At 46.0% G+C, this 23,450-nt stretch overlaps 1 protein-coding gene across 6 annotated transcripts in view; it reads right to left on the bottom strand.

Annotated features, from left to right (window-relative positions):
• The window catches only part of CUX1 (cut like homeobox 1), a 472,474-nt gene that overhangs the window by 170,712 nt on the left and 278,312 nt on the right, over window positions 1–23,450 (bottom strand). For all 6 annotated transcript variants that reach the window (XM_032756129.2, XM_032756134.2, XM_032756132.2 and 3 more), the window contains exons 5-7: window positions 16,523–16,660; window positions 9,533–9,656; window positions 2,310–2,386 (exon numbers count right to left, since the gene is read on the bottom strand). In XM_032756129.2, coding sequence (XP_032612020.1) covers window positions 2,310–2,386; window positions 9,533–9,656; window positions 16,523–16,660 — 339 coding nt within the window. The remainder of the gene's footprint in view (window positions 1–2,309; window positions 2,387–9,532; window positions 9,657–16,522; window positions 16,661–23,450) is intronic.

Below are 23,450 nucleotides of genomic sequence, written 5' to 3'. Positions count from 1 at the left end.
CAGGCAGTGGCAATAACCTTCAGTTCTCTCATCAGGATACCTGGAAGTGAAGCTGCTGGCTGAACAGCTTGGGCACTGGAGCTTTACATAAATGCCACCCAGCTGGCCTCCCAAGAGGTTCCTTCCATGCCCATCCATTCCATAAGTACCACTTCACCCTCACCAACATTGGATGTTTCAATAATTTTTGACAAGTCTTTGTCAGGCCAGAATTGCTATATTTTTTTTAAAGGCCAGGTGCGGTAGCCCACACCTGTAATCCCCCAGCATTTTGGGATGCTGAGGTGGGAGGATTGCCGGAGGCCAGAACTTCAAGACCAGCCTGGGCAACACAGTGAGACTCCATGTCCACAAAAGAAATAATGAAAAAAAAAAAGTAGCCATGTGTGGTGGTCTGTACCTGCAGTCCCAGCTACTTGGGAGGCTGAGGCAGGAGGATCACTTCAGCCCAGGAGTTTGAGGCTGCAATGAGCTATGATTGTATCACTGCTCTCCAACCTGAGCGACAGAGGGAGACCATGTCTCTAAAATGAAATAAAAAATTAGGCCGGGTGCAGTGGCTCACGCCTGTAATCCTAGCACTTTGAGAGGCCAAGGCAGGTGGATCACTTGAGGTCAGGAGTTCGAGACCAGCCTGGCCAACATGGCAAAACCTCGTAAAAATACAAAAATTAGCTGGGCACGGTGGTGTGCGCCTGTAATGCCAGCTACTCGGGAGGCTGAGGCAGGAAAATCACTTGAACCCGGGAGGCAGAGGGTGCAGTGAGCCGAGATCGTGCCATTTCACTCCAGCCTGGGCAACAGAGCGAGACTCTGTCTCAAAAATAAATAAATACATAATTAAAAAATACTGACAGTCTGACAGGCAAAACAGTCTTTCACTAATTGAATCTGCATCTCCCTGACTGTAAAAAAACTTTGCATTTTTTCATATGTGTAGTTTCCATTTGCATTTCTTCTGTGAACTGACTGTTCATATCCCTCACTTATTGTTCCACTGCACTGTTTCTCTCCTTTAACGGACTGATTGGCAGCCTTTACATTTTTTAATTATCTGTTTGTCAAATTTGTTGTGATTATTTTCTCCCACTCTTGTCATTTGTGTTTTAAGTTGAATTATGACTTCTGATGTCTGTCTACATTTAAATAATCTGCTCAGTTCTGGGTCATCAAAAAAAAATAATAAAATTTTAAAAACACATTTAAATGAAATACATGGTGATGCTTCTCTTTCAGAAATAAAAAAGAGAGGCTGGGCGTGGTGGCTCACTTGAGCTCAGGAGATCGAGACCGGACTGGCCAATGTGGTGAAACCTCATCTCTACTAAAAATACAAAAATTAGGCGGGCATGATGGTGGGCATCTGTAATCCCAGCTACTGGGGAGGCTGAGGTGGGAGGATTGCTTGAGCTCATGGAGGTAAAGGTTGCAGTGACCTGAGATCACGCCACTGCACCCCAGCCTGGGTGACAGAGCAAGGCCCTGTCTCAAAAACCAAAACCAAAACAAAACAAAACAAAAAAAGAAATAAAAAAGAGAGGGCTGGGCGCGGTGGCTCACGCCTGTAATCCCAGCACTTTAGGAGGCTGAGGCAGGCGGATCATGAGGTCAAGAGATTGAGACCATCCTGGTTAACATGATGAAACCTCGTCTCTAATAAAAATACAAAAAATTAGCCGGGCGTGGTGGCGGGCGCCTGTAGTCCCAGCTACTCGGGAGGCTGAGGCAGGAGAATGGCATTAACCCAGGAGGCGGAGCTTACAGTGAGCCGAGATCGTGCCACTGCACTCCACCCTGGGCGACAGAGCGAGACTCCATCTCAAAAAAAAAAAAAAAAAAAAAGAGAGAAAGAAAGAAGTTTAAAGATACTGTAAAAACTTGAGCATAACCTTTTTTGGTGGCTTTTAAATTTTAAAGGTCTGAAATTACTGTTCTCCTTAACTTCACTTAGGGTAGAAGTGAGTTTTTTTTTTTTTCTATTATTGTTCCAAATGAAATGTCAGTCCTTGACAGTTTGGTGATTTAGACGTGTTTGTTGGAAAAAGAGCAGGAAGCAAGGATGGCGTGTGGAAGGGATGAAAATGGAATTGAGATCCTCCCACCTCTACATTAACAACTCAAAGTCAGTGAGGAATGAGGCGCAGCAGCTGGCGGGCGTGCTGCGGAATTCTTCAGCGTGGGCTCCCGGCAGCTCCCACGGCCCCGAAGAGCAACAGGTATCCGCGGGGACCGGGGCGGTCAGGGGGCCGACCCAACTCTTCCCCTGGGTCCTCCCCACATCCATGGTACTAGGAAGGAGAGTATCAAACCTGTTTGTAGGCTCTGAACCTTATGCTCCGCTTCCTCCAGCTTTGAGGTGGTGGACATCTGTGTCTCCTGCAGCTTTCTGCAAAGGAAGAGGATGAAGCCAAATTGGTCATCTCCTTTACCAACTGAAATGCACGTGTGCCTTTCGGCTGAGCTCAGCTCCCTCCCTGCGCTCAGCTGGCGGCAGGCGCGCCACCGCCCGCAATGACACGTGTGCCGTGGGCCCCGCTCCCGCAGCTTCCACACCCCAACTTTGTAACTGCGTGTCACATCACGGCAAGTGTGCAACCCGTGGGGCTTGACGGGTGGCAACTGGCGTAGAAGGTTATCCTAAATGTAATTTGTTCTTGAAATGCCAGATTTTAAAAAGAAAAAAAAAATCATCATCACGCACTCATTGTTTTCTGAAGTTAGCCCAAGAAGAATGATCCATTTACATTCTGCTGACACAATGAAGGAGTTTGTTGGAATAAAGGATGCACTAAATAGATGTGGCAGCTGTTTCGTCTCTGCTATGATGGAATGCAAACGCAACTGCAATACCTAATGGGGACATTGTGAATGCTCGCAATTGCATTCCACAGATTCAGATTTCCCAGGATCTCTAAGTGAATTCCCTGGTCAATAAATAGCATTCCTTCCTCTTAATCTGGAAAAAAAAAAAACCCTCCAAAAATAAGTTTATTATTTTTATATCATATGAATATAACATATGCTCTCATAATAATAAACTGGGAATACAGAAAAGTAGAAATGACACAGTTTACAAAGTCACCCCAATTCTCATCACTTCTAGAAAAGCACTGCTAATATTTTCATGTATTTCAATTATGGACACTCAGGGATGTAATCAAATATGACAACAGCATGGAAAGTGGAAGATTCTTACTATTCCTTGGCTCATTTCCACTCCTCAGATAGAGTTCATTTGTATTTTTCTAAAACGTTTCTGCATGTACAGAAATACGACATCATATGTAACAGGCTAAAGTGTAATATGAACAAATATGTAACATACTATAGCAAAATATGAATATGTAACATATGATATGTAACAGCCTATAGTGTAATATAAGCAAACACATAACACACTATAGCATAACAGAAATTAACGCGTAACAAACGATAGTGTACTATGAACTAATACGTAATAAGCTATAGTGTAATATGAACTAATACGTAACACGTTATAGGGTAATATGAATTAACACGTAACACACTAGAGTGTAATATGAACGAATGTGTAACACACTAGGGCGTAATGTGAACTAACACGTAATGAGCTATAGTGTAATACAAACTAATATGTAACATGCTATAGCATAATATGAATTAATATGTAACATACTATAGTGGAATGTGAACTAATGTAATATACTACGGCATAATATGAATATGTAACATGCTATAGCATAATGTGAATATGTAACACACTATAGCACAATATAAATTAATATGTCACATAGTATAGCAAAATATGAATGAATGTAATATACTATAGCATAGTATGAACTAATATGTAGCATATTATAGTGTAATAATGAAGTAATGTAATATACTATAGTGTAATATGAATATGAAATAGGCTAGTGAAATAAAGTGTTTAATATACTACAGTATAATATAATCTCCCTGCCCTGTTCTTTTCATACAAAGGTGATCACAACGTGCACCACATTCTGGGGTCCCTTATTCACTTCTCTCCGTATTTTGGAAATGTTCTATTCCAGCAAACATAGTTCTTCCTCATTCTTATTAAATAATTAACTTAAGCCTCTGTGGACACTCAGATTGTTTCTAGGTTTCTTTCTATGGAACAGTCCCTCAATGATCATTGTGGAGATATTGTTGTATAATTTTGAGAGTGAATCTGTTGGATGAAATGCTAATAGAGGAATTACAATGGCCAAAGGGTATCTGCAATTTTTTTTCTTTTTTTTTTTTTGGAGACAGGGTCTTGTTCTGTCACCCAGGCTGGAGAGCAGTGGCATGATCTCGGCTCACTGCAACGTCTGCTCCTGGGTTCAAGCAATTCTCATACCTTAGCCTCCCAAGAAGCTGGGATTACAGGTGTGCACCACCAAGTCTGGCTGTTTTTTGTATTTTTAGTAGAGACAGGGTTTCACCATGTTGCCCAGGCTGGTCTCGAACTCTTGGCCTCAAGTGATCCGCCTGCCTTTGCCTCCCAAAGTGCTGAAATTGCAGGCATGAGCCACCTCGCCTGGCCACTTTTCTTGTTTTGATAGATAGTGAAAAACTTCTCAACAAAAAACTTTCACCAATTTAAACTCCCACCAACAATATGTAAGTGTGTTTTTGTATACTCTGCCAACACAAGATAAAATCAAATTTAAATTTTTACTGCTGAGTAAAGCTATGTTATTTCTCTTTGTATGAAATGCCTGCTTACCTCCTTTGCCTATTTTTGTAGAGCAGATTTTGTTCTTATTAATTTAGAAGACCTCTTTGTATATAAATAAAATTAGCCTTTTGTCTTACATGGTACAACTATTTCTTCTCAGTTTGTTGATGCTTTTAAAACGTTATTATTTGTTTTTGAGAATCTGTTTTAAGTTTTACATAGTCATATTAATAAAAACGAATATGTACCCCAGTTTTCTTCCAGTATGTTTGTGACAAAAAAAAATTATAATATTTAAATCCTAAATCCATCAACAACTTTTTGGTATAAAGAATGACGTCTGTAATCCCAGCACTTTGGGAAGCTAAGGTGGGCAGGTCACTTGTGGTCAGGAGTTCAAGACCAGCCTGGCCAACATGATGAAATCCTGTCTCTACTAAACATATAAAAAATAGCTGGGTGTGAAGTTGGGCACCTGTAACACCAGCTATCTGGGAGGCTGAAGCAGGAGAACTGCTTGAACCCAGGAGGTGGAGGTAGCAGTGAGCTGAGATCGTGTCACTGCACTGCAGCCTAGGTGACAGAGTGAGACTTTGTCTCAAAACACACACACACACACAGTGAATGAAGTAAATTCTAGCTTCAGCCCTTCCCTCTAAGAATCAGTTATTGTATATTTTAATATAGCTAATCCCTTTACCTAATTTGAAAAGTCAAGAGCTGGGCACAGTGACTTATGTCTGTAATCCTAGCACTTCGGGAGGTGAGGCGGGCGGATAACCTGAGGTCAGGAGTTCGAAACCAGCCTGAGCAACATGGTGAAACCCTGTCTCTACTAAAAAATTAGCCAGGCTTGGTGGCACACGCCTGTAATCCCAGCTACTCAGGAGGCTGAAGCAGGAGAATCACTTCAACCTGGAGCGGAGGGTTGCAGTGAGCTGAGATTGTGAGACTGCATTCCAGCCTGGGTGACAGAGCACGACTCCGTCTCAAAAAACAAGAAAAGTCAACTTAATAATATTTAATTCCCATATGTGTTTATTTCCACATTGTGGTAATGCATGAGTTTGCTGTAGGAAGATGTACAATCATACTGCACTGTAAATAATTTTGTACGGTGCATGTTTTGACTTCATATTATATTAGGTACGTTTCTCACGTTACTATGAATTCTCCCTATTATTAATATTTTAATGGTGACATAACATCCCAGGTTAGGGATGGTCCCTTCTTTTTACTAACCCATTTCTCCACGGCAGGGCACTGAGATTGCTTGCGTTTTCCCCCTTGATCACTCACTGGTGAGGAGTGCTTTCCCAAAAGGCATTTACTTAGGACCAAATCCGTATCAGTGGGGTCAAGGGTCTGCCCATCTGTCCGAGCCTTGACTCTGTGATGCACACTCCTTTCCTGGAGTCTGCGCCCTGCCGCACTCCCCCAGGGACGACAGATGCAGCCTCCACCTGCAGAGTTGGGCGTGGCCCCAAGGGACTGGCCTTGGTCTGGCAGCCAGGGCTCCAGGTGGCCACAATGGAGCAGACGGGGAGGCCAGGGCTGCAGAGGTGGGCAGGTGCCAGTCTGGAGTTGCAAAGTCCCACCTCTGGCCCTGATTAGCTGCAAAAGCTGTAGGAGGTACCTCACCCACAACCTGCTTTCTCCCTCTATGAAAAGAGATGGTCTACGTTGCAGATCCATCCTGGGCAATTAGTGAGAGAATGTACTGAAAGCCTCCGGCTAAGTTCTGATGCATGGGGGGCCCTGGGTAGGCGGGAGCTGGCAGTTCTCTTTTCTTTTATTTCTTTTTTATTTGGAGACAGAGTTTTGCTCTTGTTGCCCAGGCTGGAATGCAATGGTGTGATCTCGGCTTACTGCAAACCTTTGCCTCCCGGGTTCAAGCAATTCTCCTGCCTCAGCCTCCTGAGTAGCTGGGATTACAGGCATGCGCCACCATGCCCGGGTTATTTTGTATTTTTTCAGTAGAGATGGGGTTTCACCATGTTGGTCAGGCTGGTCTTGAACTCCTGACCTCAAGTGATCCACCCACCTCACCCTCCCAAAGTGCTGGGATTACAGGTGTGAGCCACCGCACCCAGCCTCTTTTTTTTTTGAGACAAGGTCTCGCTCTGTTACCCATGTTGGATTGCAGTGGCCTGATAATAGCTCCCTGCAGCCTGGAACTCCTGACCTCAAGTAATCCTCCTGTCTCAGCCTCCCGAATAGCTGGGACTACAGGCACACGCTGACACGCATGGCTCATTCATTGATTCATTCATGCCATCGAGATGGCATATCTCTATATTGCCCAGGCTGGTCTCGAACTCCTGAGTTCAAGGGATCCTCCTGCCTCAGCCTCCCAAAGTGCTGGGATTACAGATGTGAGCCACTGTGCCCAGACAGTTTTCTTTTTGAATGAAGTCAGCTTAATGGCATTCCTCAGAGGACTTCATGATGCTGCAGGGCAGGTGAGCCCCAAAGGAGGGCTTAGCTGGCAAGGGCTCTGGGCTTCAGCCAGGAAGGAATTCAAAGGCAAGCTGGTGGTAGGGCTGAAGAAGGCAGCTTTATGGAGGCGGCAGCGTTACAGCTCTGTGACTGGTCTCGTGAGGGAGGACTGCCTCATAGGCCGTGTGCTGCCAGTAGTAGCTGAGGACAGTTTTGTACTCATATTTGTATCTACTTTTAATTACCAGTAGATTAAGAGGTAGTTTATACAGAAATTTCTAGGGAATGGGTAGTAACTTTTGGGCTGTGAGATCATTGCTGTGGAAAGGGGTGGTAACTCCTGGGTGTTGCCACGGCAATGGTAAACTGATGTGGCACACTGGTGGGTATGTTTTATAGAAAGCTGCTTCTCTCCAGGCCCTGTTTTAGTTAGTCTTCAATTTGGTCCAGTGTCTAAGCCCCACCTCCTAACTCAATGATGTTGTTACAGAGCCCACCTTAGAAAAGTCCACCAAGGGCTGGGTGCGGTGGCTCATGCCTGTAATCCCAGCACTTTGGGAGGCCGAACAGATCACAAGGTCACGAGATCAAGACCATCCTGGCCAACATAGTGAAAGCCCGTCTCTACTAAAAATACAAAAATTAGCTGGGCGTGGTGGCATGCACACCTGTAGTCCCAGCTTCTTGGGAGGCTGAGGCAGGAGAATCACTTGAACCTGGGAGGCGGAGGTTGCAGTGAGCCAAGATTGCAACACAGCACACAAGGATGGATAAAAGGTTGAGCATCAAATTAAAAGAATAAAAGTAAAAAAAAAAGAAAAAAGAAAAAAGAAAAGTTCACCAAGTATTCAGCATAGGAAGTCAACTGAAAATAAAACAACAAAATCCCACATCAGCCACAGTCCCACTTGGCCCCTTACCTGTAATCATAAATTTAGTGCTCCTGTTGATGGATACATACATTTCTTCATACTAGAGTTAAAATTCAGTATCTCTTTTTTCCCTTTTTTGCTTTTCTTTTACTTGAAGGGAGCGGGTATAAAACTTAATATCTTAATTTAACCCATGAGTTTAAAAAAATCCAATCTAGGCCAGGCGTGGTGGCTCACACCTGTAATCCCAGCACTTTGAAAGGCTGAGGTGGGTGGATCACCTGAGGTCAGGAGTTCAAGACCAGCCTGGCCAACATGGTGAAACCTGTCTCTACTAAAAATACAAAAGTTAGCCGGGCATGGTGGCGCACACCCGTAATCTCAGCTTCTTGGGAGGCTGAGGCAGGAGAATCACTTGAACCCAGGAGGTGGAGGTTGCAGTGAGCCGAGATTGCGCCATTGCACTCCAGCCTGGGCAACGAGAGTGAAACTCTGTCTTTAAAAAACAAAAACAAAACAACAAAAAAAAGATCTATATGGTTGGGATCCATAAGCTCAACAGTCCTTATTGTTGTTACAAGGAACCTAACTTTCATTAACTCATCACGCTAGGGGAAAACCAACTCATTATTTGTGGGAAACGTTTTTGGTAATGTAAGTCACTAGAAATCTAAAACTCACATCAGTTACACAGGGCATTAACATATTTTACTGATACTAACTCCCTGATATGTGAGGTAATGAAAGAGGCAATACCAAAAAACCCACCGAGATTGTGTGTGTGCACGTGTGTATAATATTAAATATCACATCAGAGAGTGTGTGTGTGTATAATATGAAATATCAATTCGCTTGGGAAGGCAGAAAGAGTTTAGCACTAGCCCACGGCTTGTCCCCAGAGGACACACACTGGGAAATGGGCTTTCCTCTCTGGTCTCAGCCCAGGTCCAGCTGCCGGGTGCCACCTTGCTAACGGCTCATGCCTTGAGCTTCACCTCTGCACCTGCACGGCTTGGATACTCTCGGGCTCACTGGCTGCCTGACACCATCCACTGATTGGGAACTAAGACAGATGCATTTTGCTCAAAGAAACCTCACAAATGTAGAATATCTTTTTTTGGGGAAGGAGTCTCACTCTGTTGCCCAGGCTGGAGTGCAGTGGCGTGATCTCGGCTGACTGCAACCTCTGCCTCCTGGGTTCAAGTGAGTCTCCTGCCTTAGCCTAACTAGCTGGGATTACAGACGCGTGCCACCACACCCGGTTAATTTTTTTTTGTATTTTTTAGTAGAGACAGGGTTTCACCATGTTGATCAGGCTGGTCTCGAACTCCTGACCTCGTGATCCACCCACCTCGGCCTCCCAAAGTGCTGAGATTACAGGCGTGAGCCCCCGCACCCAGCCAGAATATCATTTTGGAAACATTTTGCCCCATATAGATTTGGGGTTACAACCTGGGCTTATTTTGTAGATCCATTTATCAACATGTCTTGTGATGTGAAGTTCAGGGGCAAATGCTATGTCAGTCTGTGTGTGCCTGGATGCCATGCTCACCTCTCCTTTTCTGCAAAGTCATTCTGTAACTTCTGTTCCTTCTCAAGAGCTATGGTTTCGGCTTGGTTCTTCAGTGTCTGTTCATATTCTCGGATTTTCTCTTTAAGTGCTTTTATCGTAACCTCTGCAGAAAAGAAAAAAAAAAACCTACAGTAAGAGAAGCACACAATTCCATATGGCTGTAGGTACAAGGCTCTCATAACCTGGTAGGATCGGTGTGTTTTAAACCTTAGCTCTTCAACTCTGACACAAAATCAATGGTTACGAGTCCCTTCGGAGACCTTTTACTCCCTAAATGTTAAATTGAACTTTAAACGTTTAGGCTGAGGAGGATCAATGGATTTTGCTGAAAAGAAGAGCTTTGGTTTCTCTAGTACCAGTCAAAGAAAAAAAGGTGGGGGGGGATGGAAATCAATGGTAAAATATCATACCATCTTATTGATGAGTCTTAAATTAGTCCTGTAACTGAGGGATGATTAATAAAGTTTTACATGGGTTTAAGTATTCTCAGAAAAAAAATAGTTCATAATGGTGTGTGCATTTTGGAAGAAGCAATTGAAGAGGAGTCAAGAAAGTCTACGGTACCCCATTCTCTATGATGTGATGTTTCACATTGCATGCCTGTATCAAAACGTCTCATGTAGCCTATAAATATAGACACCTACTATGTACCCACACAAATTACAAATGAACTAAAAAAAAAAAAAAAAAGAAGAAGAAAGTCTACAGGCCAAGCACAGTGGCTCACATCTGTAATCCCAGAACTTTAGGAGGCCAAGGTGAGAGGATCCCTTGAGCCCAGGAGTTTGACACCAACCCTAGAAACATAGCGAGCCCCGCCTCTACAAAAAGGGCAAGAATTAGCTGGATGTGGTAGCGCACACCTGCAGTCCCAGCTTAGGGACTCGGGAGGCTGAGGTGGGAGAATGTCTCGAACCCAGGAGTTTGAAGCTGCAGTGAGCTATGATTGCGCCACTGTACTCCAACCTGGGTGACAGAGTGAGAGTGAGTGAGAGAGAGAGAGAGAGAGAAACAGAGAGAAACAGAGAGCAAAAGAGAGGGAGACAGAAAAGAAAGGAAAGGAAGGAAGCAAGCAAGCAGGCCTGGCCCTGCAGCTCTGCTGGTTCACAAGTGACAAGAAACATGTGGTGCTAGGTGGATAAAGCATGGAGGGACTGGGCTGGAAGGGACCCACCCTGGAGCATCCTCCACTATGGTGGTCATGGGCTGTGTGTGCAGAGCAGAGGGTGCCGTAGCCTGGGGGAAGATGCTCCGGTGACTGGCATGTGGCCTGGAGGAGTCCTAGAGTGAAGTGTGAGCACCAAGGATGTGGGGCAGCGAGGGGCCCCTTGGGAGGCAGGGCTGTCTTGGGAAAGCGCAGGCCCAGGCGGCTCTGGTGAATGGCTCCTGTACCACCAACTGCAAGTTCACCTCAACTGCCCAAATGGGGAACATCAAAGCGGATTTGATGAATGGAACAGACCTGTGGGTGGCTCTGGGGCAGGAAAACTCCACCTGTGCCCTCCTCCAGATAGGCCTATGCCATTCCGCATGCTGGATGCTTTGTGTGTGGGTGGCTCTGGGGCAGGACCGCTCCACCTGCACCCTCCTCCAGACACACCTATGCCACTCCGCATGCTGGATGCTTTGTGGAGAAGCACTGTGGCCCCAGCCCCCAGGAGAAGCGAACTCTTAGGAATTGTCGCCCGCTGCTACAGATCCACCTCTTAGCAGGCGAGGCTCATTTTGTATTCCCAGTGCCGGCAAACAGACATGTGCTCAGGAAAGCACTGAGGCATGAATGACTGAAGGAGCTGAGGCTGGGCAGAGCCAGGGGAGGCCCAGACAGGGCTTGTGGCAATGGAGCTCCCTCTGGGGCAGCAAGGGCACCAGCCAGGTGTGTAACTCACATCCATTCCTGCTACCTGAGCTGCACAGACATGCGCTGGCCAGAGCAGGAGCACATCACCTGGGCGATTAACACCCATGCGGCTTAGTGCATACAAGCTAAAGGCTTTTTTTTTTTTTTTTTGAGGTGGAGTCTCGCTCAGTGGCCCAGACTGAAGTGTAGTGGTGCAGTCTTGGCTCACTGTAACCTCCGCTTCCTGGGTTCAAGCAATTCTCCTGCCTCAGCCTCCCGAGTAGCTAGGATTACAGGCACGCACCACACCTGGCTAATTTTTGTGTTAAAGGCTCTTTTGTTAAGAGAAGAGGTTGGACTTTTTCATGAGGTGTGTCCCAGAGTGCTTTCCGTAGAGAGGTGGAATTCCACCAGTGATCCCATCAGGGCACAGGAGAGGGGACTGGGCACCTTTCTGCCTTTTGGTTTGGCTGTTCAGGGCCTGGAAGAAATGCTCTCTGCACACAATGGTTGGTGATACGTCTCTCTCAAGCCATACGGAGGAGGCCAAAGTGAGGCAAGAGTTGGACGCTTCCAGAATGGACTCCAGACAGGTCAGCTCTGAAAAAGCCCGCACTGCTCTGCTACGTCAATGGTCTACACTCTCGTGTAAACACACAGCATTTTTGCCTTTTTTTTTTTTTATTGAGACAGAGACTCGCTCTGTCACCCAGGCTGGAGTGCAGTGGTGCAATCTCGGCCCACTGCAACCTCTGCCTCCCAGGTTCACGCAATTCTCGTGCCTCAGTCTCCTGAATAGCTGGGATTACAGGCGTGTGCCATCACACCTGGCTAATTATTATATTTTTTAAGTAGAGACGGGGTTTCACTATGTTGGCCAGGCTGGTCTCGAACTCCTGACCTCAAATGATCTGCTCACCTCAGCCTCCTAAAGTGCTGGGATTACAGGCATGAGCCACCACACCTGGCCTCATTTTTGCCTTTAAGGACCGGCTGGAAGTGGCTGTACAGCACTTGGACCCTAATGCTTGTTCCAGTGGGGCTCCTCAGTGACACATCACAGTGTGTGACCTCGACAGTGTACTGTGCCTGATGAGGTCTCTTTGCCACCCCCTGGCCCCGGTAAGTGCTCACAGACCAGCCCAACCTCAGCCAGAGGCCACTTCATCCTAAAGCCTCTGGCCTTCTGGCCAGGCTGCATCCTGGGCAGATGCTGGGTGTCTCAGCAGGCCTCCCAGGCATGTGTAGGGGAGGAGGGGGCCAGCATAACAGAGAGGAATCTAAAGGGCTTGGCATTACCTGGGGCCTCTATTTACTCATCATTGTGGGGTGGGTGGGGCTGTAGCCCATGAGGCAGAAGTTCCCTCTTTGCTCTAACTTTTATTATGTACCTGATATAGTTTAGATGTTTGTCTCCTCCAAATCTCAGGTTGAAATCTGATCTCCAATGTTGGAAGTGGGGCCGAGTGGGAGGTGTCTGGGTCATGGGGGCAAATCCCTCATGAATGGCTTGGTGGCCTCTCTCTGGTGATGAGTCACTGAGATTTGGTTGTTAAGATGTCTGGGATGCCCCCACCTCTCTTGTCCTGTGGCATGCCTGATCCTCTTTCACCTTCTGCCATGAGTAAAAGCTTCCTGAGGACTCTCAGAAGCTGGGCAGAGGCTGGCATCGTGCTCATACAGCCTGCAGAACCATGAGCCAAATAAACCTCTTTTCTTCATCAATTACCCAGCCCAAGGTATTTCTTTATAGCAACACACAATGGACTCACACCATCTTTTTTTTTTTTTTTTTTTTTTTTAAGAGACAGGGTCTTGTTATGTTGTCCAGGCTGGCCTCAAACTCCTGGCCTCAAGAGATCCTCCCACCTCGGTCTCCCAAAGTGCTGGGATTATAGGCATGAGCCGTTGTGCTGGCCCCTGCTCTAACTTTTTAATCATTTACACTACTGCTGTGATAATTACAAGAAGTGATGTGCACCGCCCATCTTCCCAAATTATAATCACTTTTATTCTTGGAAGGCGGGGGAGAGGAAATGACATTTTTCTGGAGCTTGGGAAAACTTGTTATCCAAATAAAGGGGGGTAGATTTCTGGCAAAAACCACACTGCTGAATGAGTAGCAGGTACTATTGAGTGCCAAATGCTGTGTGTATATACATATTTAATCCCACACCAACCCTACCTGGTAAGTATCAGAATTGCCTCCCAAGAGAAAGAGGCTTTTAGCAAAGTGAGATAACTTGCCCAAGGTCACACAGCTAGGTGGTAGCAATAAAAGGACTCAAACCAGGTCTGTCTGTCTGTCCGCCTGCCTCCAGAGCCATTCTGTTTTTAGAGATGGAGTCTCGCTCTGTTGCCCAGGCTGGAGTACACTGGTGTGATCTTAGCTCACTGCAACCTCCGCCTCCCAGGTTCAAGTGATTCTTCCGCCTCAGTCTCCTGAGTAGCTGGGATTACAGGCGTGCCTGACCATGCCTGTAATTTTTGTATTTTTAGTACAGATGGGGTTTCGTCATGTTGGCCAGGCTGGTCTCGAACTCATGACCTCAAGTGATCTGCCCACCTTGGCCTCCTTAAGTGCTGGGATTATAGGCGTGAGTTGCTGCACCTGGCCTGGAGCTGTTCTTAAATCTTGGACTCTATAACTCATTGTGAAAAGCCACTCCTGAGTGTGGACGGAATCTTTGGGGAGAGAACATCCACATCCAGCTTGGCTCCTGGTCAGCCCCTGTGCAAAGCCCTGGCCACTGGGAAGCTGGTAACTGAGGCACTGGTGATAGAAGGAGAAGGGAAGGACAATCCTGCACAGCCCTCCAGGCCCCACCTGCACCACCCTCCAACAAAACAAAAGCAAACTCAAAAAAAAAAAAAAAATAATAAGCCAGAAAGAGGCTGGGCACGGTGGTACACATGCCTGTAGTCCCAGCTACTCAGGAGGCTGAGGCAGGAGGATTGCTTGAGTCCAGGAGGTCAAGGTTGTTGCAGTGAGCTACGATCGTGCAACTGCACTCCAGCCTGGGTGACAGGGCGAGACCCTGAATCTAAAATAAATAAATAAATAAATAAATAAAAAACACCCACCAAACAAACCAGAGAGGGGATCTATCAAAATTAGATACCACAGGACAATGCAGGGGGAAAAAAAACTAGGATACTCCCCTTTAGGGTAGCGTATCTATGAAAACTCAACGTGCAGATTTGCATGTTACCTTTCACTGCAATACTGGAGTGATTCTGGCAAGAAGTGCTTCCTACAGGGGAAAGTAATACCTTCCCTCACAGCAGTTCCAGCCTAGTAAGCCCAATGCCTCACTTTCTAGCAGGACAGAGCTGTCCCTTTTGGTCCTAAAGGCTCACCACTCTCTGCAAAGCCAGAAAGAAGTGAGGTCTGGCTTCCCCAACTGCCTGTCACCTCATGCCCCCAAATTTCAGCAAGGAAGCCCTGCTGGCCTGAGGGCTTGAGTACCCCCATGCCCACACTGCAGGGAGGTATGCTCATAAGTCCTGGGCACCGCTGCCCTCACAGCCCACGCCTCTACCTCTGGCTCTTCACACATCATCACAGATGCTTTCTGGATCATTCCCATGGACAATTCTTATTCCCTGGTCTGTCTGCAGTATTTTTAAAGTCAAAGGACGCTTTTAGAAGTCTTTGCCAATTGGCCAGGCGCGGTGGCTCATGCCTGTAATCCCAGCACTTTGGGAGGCTGAGGGGGGCAGATCACGAGGTCAGGAGATGGAGACCGTCCTGGCTAACACGGTGAAATCCCGTCTCTACTAAAAATACAAAAAAAAAAAAAAAAAAAAAAATTAGCTGGGCGTGGTGGCGGGCTCCTGTAGTCCCAGCTACTCGGGAGACTGAGGCAGGAGAATGGTGTGAACCCGGGAGGCGGAGCTTGCAGTGAGCCAAGATTGCGCCACTGCACTCCAGCCTGGGAGACAGAGCGAGACTTAGGTCTCAAAAAAAAAAAAAAGAAGTCTTTGCCAATTAACTTTTTCTGTTGTTGTTAAAGACTGGATCTTGCTGTCACTCAGACTGAGTGCAGTGTCACAATCACGGCTCACTGCAGGCTTGACCTTCTGGGCTCAAGCGATCCTCCCACCTCAGCCTCTTGGGTGGGTGGGACCATGGGTGCGCACCACCATGCCCAGCTAATTTTTGATGTTCTGTAGAGACAGAGTATTGCTAGGTTTCCGAGGCTGGTCTCGAACTTCTGGCCTCAAGCAATCCCTCCACCTTGGCCTCTCGAAGCGCTGGGATTACAGGTGTGAGCCACCGCATGTGGCCCCAATTAACTCTTTATTGAGGTCTCTACAAATGGTCAATGGAAGGCCACTAGGAATGGGCAGCCTCCCCTTTCAATTTAATTCCGTACTCACATTCCCGAACAAAAACAAACAGGCCGAATTATTCTTCGGAGCTGGCTGAAAAACCTGCTGCTGCTGCTGTCAGAGGGGGACTGTGATTTTCCTTTAAGCCAAGGAAGCCAACAGGCTCCCAGATCCTGAGTGCCTCTGGATTTTAGGTAGAGGAGAGATTCCTTTGTTCTTCCCTGACAGGAAAAGCCAGGCAACCTTTGCCCTCTCTGTCTTGTTGACGGCTGGGCAAACACACCAAGAGGTTGTTTTCTTTCATTAAATTCCTAATGAATAGGCAATACTGACAAGGCAACAGCGGGGCTTAAGCATGCAGCCTTTAAGATGTGTCTGAAGCCTTAATGTATCCGCAGCAATTATTAAATGACTTACTGTGTGTGACCCTTTGATCATGAGCTGGCTCTCTGACAGGTGTCGCCTGGACGCAATGCATTGGCCTTTCAAGAGGCAGACCCAATCACGTAACGATACAGGAAGAATTTTCAAAGAATACTGATCGGTCTCATCAGAGGGCAATAAAATCTTACGTCGTTGTTGTGCAGAGGAAAAGTTTTACTTCAAAATAGCTCAGCATGATTATCATGTCTCTAACGACTCAGATTCCTGCCCCACCCTGACTTTATGACGTGTATATTACAAGGAGAGCTGGTCTCAAAAGTATGGGAAAAGCCAATTAAAATAAAAAGAAAAGAAGAGGAAAAAAAAAGAAAAGAAGAGAAGACAAAGCAAAGAATGCATTTTCCACCAACCTTGATTTTTCACTTCAGCAAATTCCTTGTTGTATTCTTCCAGAGTTTCCCTAAGTTTCTGGTTCTCTGTTTCAATATCGTGCAGGCGCTGCACTTTGAGCTGGAGTTGCTGTCCGAGATCCAAAGCTGGTACGGGATCTGCACAACAGGAAAACAGCCATCACCCCACTCTGCCTGCAAACAGGCCCCCTCCACGGCGGTACACAGGCTCAGAGTGGGGCTCCTGGGACGTCAGCTCCAGCAGGCTCCCCAGAGGCCACAGTCATGCCCCTGCAGCCAGCCCCCTTGCTGGGTGGGAGAATTCTCCAGTGCTTTACAAAGGATGGACCCAGCCTAGGGTCCTCGAGGTGTGAAAACGGGGTGGCAATAGCCATGAGATTCACTGGTATTTGCTGATTACTCCTGCCTGGTGTGACACTTTCATGATTTTCATTCTTTCATCAGATAAGTAGAGAAATACACCAGGTAGCAGCCCCAGGAGGTCAATCACATCCCTGGGGCTGCACGTGGAGGACGGACAAGTCCGTGGACAGGTGCCGGGATGTTTAAGGGTCCAGTGATTATGAGGTTGGAAGTAACACCTGATGCCTGAGAACGCCACACAGTTCACGGGACACTTTATGGAGATTTTGTCTTTTGAGCCTTACAGTGATCTCGAGAAAGAGGCCTCAGAAACTAAAGCCCAGGGAAGCGGAGTGACTCACCTGAGGTCACCCAGCTAGTTGGTTGGCATGGAGAATGCACACCTAAGTCTGTTAACTCCAAGTGATCATGCTTTTTTGTTTGTTTAAGACAGGGTCTCACTCTGTCGCCCAGGCTAGAGTGTAGTGGCATGATCATGGCTCACTGCAGCCTCCACCTCCTGGGCTCAAGCGATCCTCCCACCTCAGCCTCCCAAGTAGCTGGGACTACAGGCATGCACAAGCACGCTGGGCTAATTTTTGTATTTTTTGGTAAAGATAGGGTCTTCCTATGTTGCCTAGGCCAGTCTCAAACTCCTGGACTCAAGGGATCTGACCACCTCAGCCTCCCACAAGCGTGAGCCACCGTGCCTGGCCTGAGTGACCATTCTTTACAACAAGGTAGGTCACTTGGTGAAGCAGAGGAAAGAAACACTTAGGCTTTATAAGAAGCCACCCCATTTCACGACATGACCACTTTCCATTACGATCCTCCTTCACTAATGAAGGGTGTTCAGAAGAGTCAGGGGTTAGTGGCTGCAGGTCCCAAGGCTGGAGACCCCTGCAGAGGCACAGCTGCTGACCTGGCATGGCCCTGTCGTAGGCCAGCTGGCCAGGAGGCCACCACACTCCTGATGATAACAAAGTGCAGAGCAGCGCGAGCTGAATGGCAGCCAGGCCAGAGCTGGGGTCTTGCGGCCAATTCAAGGTCACATCTGCCATCAGATCCACTTCCAGAAAACTGGATTTTAATCCAAAGTCAGAAGTCACAGATCTGGAAGTTACAGTACAAACTCATGGCTCTCGCCTTTACTGTGAATTCAGCACAGGATGGAGAGACCTTAAATGTTCTTCCACATCAATGCGATCTTTAGTTTTCCTTCTGCTGCCTAAGAGGCAATTATATTCCGCCTGCTGGGTACTCGGGGCACACTTCCTTTGGAATTCTTGGGCTCCGTCAGAGTGGAAGAATACCCAAGTCCACAGGGCTTAGAAAGATTATTGAATATATTTCTGGTATGGGCGCCAGCGTCACTTGTGAGATGGCTGCAGAGATTTAGTCTTCAGTCGAAGAATGCCAAACACCATGCCCAGCGGATCAACAAGAGTATATATTCAAGAGCTCACTTAATTTTCAAATGCCAGAGTCGTTAATTTTTCAGACCACCCTAGGTTCCTGGAATCGAGGGCCAGGTCTACCATGCCTCGGTTAACGTATCCAGCGGGAGCCAGGGACTCTTTAGGATGCCAGCGTCTTTGCAGAGTTTACAAAAGGCAGGCACTGGGATATGTTGGGCTCAATGTCAGCAGATCCTGGGTGCTGGGGTTTCACAGCAACACAGTCCATCATGCAGAATCCCTGGTGCTGGGCACTTACGCTGCACGTACACACAGCCTATAATTGCATCTCTTTCTGGTGCATGGCTTTTCATTATTAGTTTAATCAGCATCAAAATATTTATGTTAAATTTGACTCCAAAAGCTATTTTGGAGGCCGGCTGCAGTGGCTCATGCCTGTAATCCCAGCACTTTGGAAAGCCGAAGGTGGCCGGATCGCTTGAGCTCAGGAGTTCGAGACCAGCCTGGGCAACATGGTGAAAGCCTGTCTCTACAAAACAAAAACACAAACCAAAAAACTAGCCAGGCATGGTGACGTACACCTGTAGTCCCAGCTACTACGGGGGCTAAGGCAGGAGAATCACTTGAGCCCTTGAGGTTGAGGTTGCATTGAGCTGTGATTGAGCCACCGCACTCCAGCCTGGGCAGCAGAGTGAAATCCTGTCTCGGAAAAACAAAAAACAAAAAACAAAAAACAGCTATCTTGGGGAGATGGTTCTTTGTAAGCAGGATTCGTGATAACACAAAAAAACAGAATTCCTGAAAACATTCCAGGTGCTGTTTGTAAAAAAAATTTCCGTAACTTCTCTGGATACCTTCACCTTCTCAGTCTGCCCCTCTTCCCCACCTTCACGGCCTTGTGCTGGGAAATGGTCTCAAGAAAGTGAACAGCCCGTTCACAGCCTCCTTTGTACAGAACCACGATTTAAACTTGACATAGAGGTCAGGGAAGAGGAGGTAAAGAGAGGAACCTTTGATCACGTGTAAAATTCTATTAAGAGTTGCTCATGTAGGGTTTCCAGCACAAGTGCCGGCAAATTATATCTTTAAAGAACAAACCTAGTATACTGCCTGCCCTCCCTAAAAGTTCTGTCAACAACATTTCCAGTTCATTCTTTTCAAAAGGCCAGGACTCCACTGTATCTGCTTCGAATTAAAAAATAGCTTCTCCCATGCGGTTAAGCAAGGAATTCGGTGACATATGAAAATGACACACACATTATCAAGTGAGGAGGAACCAGACCTTTACACCAATTTTCAGAGCCTTATACTGTAAATGAAAATTCAGGCAATCTCATAATCATTCATTACAGCATGTATATTTAGTCTGACACTATTAAATGTTAATGCCTACGTAGCAAAGCTGGTCACAGACTAAAGGATGAGCTAAATGTTCAAACATCTCTGTACATTAAACTCCAAACTTTACTACAGTACAGTTGAATGGCTAAATGCCTACAGCATTTGAATATTGTTTTGGGATATGTAAGAGGCATTGCTAAAGAACTTCTTAGGCTTAATTTTTATTACTTGTATTAAAGGAACAGATAATTACCGCATGACAATATAATAACTCTAGCATGTTTGGGCTAAAGACCAAAACAATGAATTTTGGCGTGCCAAAACCCAACCTGTGTGTTAATCTACGGAAATCATAGCTTTTTGTCTCGTTAATGATTTCCAATGCCATTTAAACCCCACACAAGGATTGTCAGGTCTTATGCGAACGTCAGATGCCTCCCATCTTAGCAGCTCAATTAGGGAATTGTCTGGAGGAGGCGAAGAGGACACACCCATATATAAAACAGGAACACACAGAATCCGGTAACCCCTGTCTTCCTAGCCTCCTCCTCCGATTCAACACACTTTCCTGCCAGCTCCACCCACCCAATGCGACAATCTTGTAAAGTGTTTTACAATCATCTGATACTTAATTCCTAAAGCAATCTTGGAGGTATTATATAGCTTGTTATGCAACATAGGGCTCAAGGAACATAATTATTACAAACAACAATACTGTACATATTCAGCACCTTTTCCTAAGTGCACGCAACATTACCTCGTTAATTCCAGCCATCACAGTCAGAGGCTGGCAGAGCCCGCTCTGCAATGTATGGGGTGGATGCATCTCACCCAGGGAGGGAAGGAAGAAGGAAAGAAGTCGGCCAGGCAAACGAGTATGAAAAATTCTCAGTACGATTTCTGCTTACTGGCCAGGCCCAGTGGCTCACACCTGTAATCTCAGCACTTTGGGAGGCCGAGCAGGGAAGATTGTTTGAGCCCAGGAGTTTGAGGCCAGCCTGGACAACATAAGTGAGACCCTATCTCTGGAAAAAATACAAAAATTAGCTGGGCATGGTGGTGCACGCCTGTAGACCCAGCTCCTCGGGAGGCTAAGGTAGGAGGATTGCTTGAGCCTGGGAGGTGGAGGTTGCAGAGAGCTATGACTTTTTTTTTTTTTTTTTAAGAGATAGGGTCTCACTCCAGCCTGGGGGACAGAGTGAGACCCTGTCTCAAAAAAAAAAAAAAAAGTTTCTGTTTTCTTAACCAGCAGCCAAAGAAAATCTCTTTCAGTACTAATTTAACAAATATTTCCTAAGCAACTGACAACTAGCTGTTCTGGGAAAGGCTCAGCCTCATAGCAGAGATAAGCCATGCATGTAAATGACAAACGCAAGGCAGGAGACCATATGAGTGGAAGAGTGCTCCTGGAGAAACTGGGAAAAGGAGTTCTTTTTTTCTTTTCTTTTTTTTTTTTTTGAGACGGAGTCTCACTGTGTTGCCCAGGCTGTAGTGCAGTGGTGCTATCTTGGCTCACTGCATCCTCTGCCTCCCAGGTTCAAGCAATTCTCCTGCCTCAGCCTCCCAAGTATCTGAGATTACAGGCACGCACCACCATGCCAGGATAATTTTGTATTTTTAGTATAGACAGGGATTCACACCCCATTGCCCAGGCTGGTCTTAAAATCCTTGTGCGCAGCCTCCCTCTCCCTGATCTCTTTTCTCTTCCTGTTCTCCCTCTCCTTCCCTGGGACCACACTGGCTTCTCACTATGCCTTGACCATGCCCTGTTCACAGCTACCACAGGACCTTTCACTGGGCGCTGTCTCTGCCTGGGGTGAATCCTTGCAGTGCCTCGCATTACCATCCAGATCTTCATCCCCGCTCACTTCTTCAGAGGCCTTCCCTGTCCCTTTGTCTCTAGGACCCATTCCCCTCACTCCCTGTGCCTCTCCTCTCCATGCTCGGCAGTGCAAATGCTCCTCACTCACATTTACTGGTTGTGCAATCTTGGACAAGTTACTTAACCCCTCTGTGCCTTAGTTTCTTCATCTATAAATTGGGCATAGTAACTGTGCCTATGTCATGGTGCTGTCACGTGGATTAAATTAAGAAAATTGCCACACACAGAGTTAAATATTATCTACTATTATTATAAGTTAAATATATTTATCTACTATCGACATTATCTACTATTATTTACCAACTCAAATATGAGTAAACATTTGCCAAAAGAAGTTTCAAATCATTTGTTAATGAATATAAGAAATGCAGAATCTTCTGAAAAGCTAGAAAAAAAAAAAAAAGAGGCTGGGTGCAGTGGCTCATGCCTGTAATCCTGACACTTTGGGAGGCTGAGGCGGACAGATCATGAGGTCAGGAGATCGAGACCGTCCTGGCTAACACAGTGAAACCTTGTTTCTACTGAAAATACAGAAATATTAGCTGGGTGTGGTGGTGGGTGCCTGTAGTCCCAGCTACTTGGGAGGCTGAGGCAGGAGAATGGCATGAACCTGGGAGGTGGAGCTTGCAGTGAGCTGAGATTGCGCCACTGCACTCCAGCCTGGGCAACAGAGCAAGACTCCATCTCAAAAAAAAAAAAAAAAAAAAAAAAAAAAAGAGTATCATGGACAATGAAAATTGACTAGCTGAGTTTCAACAAATACCTTCTCATAATTAGTACAAGCTGAGTATCCCTAATTCAAAAATCCCAAATCCAAAACACTCTGATTCCAAGCATTTTGGATAAAAGACACTCAACCTATACCTAGATTTCATAAATATGAATCCTATTTTTGTAAAGATAGCCAATAATGTGTTTCTTTGGTTTGAATCTATTTATCTTTGTAAGTTATTTTGTCCAGCCATTTCCATGAAAAACAAAAATCAAAATTAACAGAACTTGGAGTCTCTGCTTCTGGCCATGACAGATCTACTGATACTCAACTTGCCCTCTGGTCATAAACAACTAGAAAACTAGGCAAAGTCAATGAAACAACTATTTACAGACGCTGGACAACTGGTGGAACAAGACTTCCCTGAAGGAAAGGAAGCAAATGCCATGAGCCCTATGTTACCCTTCCTGGCAGGAAGAACTCTCTGGATTGCATCACAATGAAGAAAAAAACCCAGAGTGTGATGGTCTCCCTATCCATTGAAGGACACACATCTGAAGACTGGGTGGCTGCAGCAATTGGAATTTGCAAGGCAGAACGCTGAAAAGGAGGGACAAGAGCTACAGAAATCTGCAGAGAGGTGATCTGTTGCCAAGAGCTAAAGTGCCTATGCACAGGGTGAAACTCCTAAGGCCAGGCAAGAATAGAAAGGAAAGTCTGAGCTGAAAACCCCCCACAGTTTGAGGGCTGGAAGACTTTCCAAGTGCAACCAGCCAGAGAGGACACACTTGTTGAAGAGCAAGGACTTGTTGAAGAGTAAAGACACTGGAAGTGTCACACCTGAGTGGAGGGCTAATCTTGAAGTCTTGCCCATATCCACTCCAAAAAGCTACGAACAAGTCTCAGGATGATCAAACTGACCTGCAAGTAACTTAACTGCCTGCCCAAACTTAAAGAAGACAACAAAATTCAGTTAAAGCTCATGATGTCTAAAATTCAATAGAAAATTACTAGACATGCAAAGCAGCAGGATGATCAGGGGAAAAATCACTTCATAAAAGCAGAACCAGAAATGACAACAGATAATGGAAGCAGACTAGAACATCCATTATGAGCATGTCCAAGGATTTAAAGAAAAATATGAATACAATACAGAGAGGAACAGAAAACATAAAGAATCAAATCGAATTCTGAAGCTTAAAATACGTGAAATGAAAAAAATTCACGTGACTG

The sequence above is a fragment of the Hylobates moloch genome, unplaced genomic scaffold (assembly GCF_009828535.3).
Source record: "Hylobates moloch isolate HMO894 unplaced genomic scaffold, HMol_V3 SCAFFOLD_1, whole genome shotgun sequence".
Lineage (NCBI taxonomy): Eukaryota > Metazoa > Chordata > Mammalia > Primates > Hylobatidae > Hylobates > Hylobates moloch.
The sequence above is the reverse complement of the archived record's forward strand: the minus strand, read 5'-3'. Positions and strand labels throughout refer to the sequence as shown.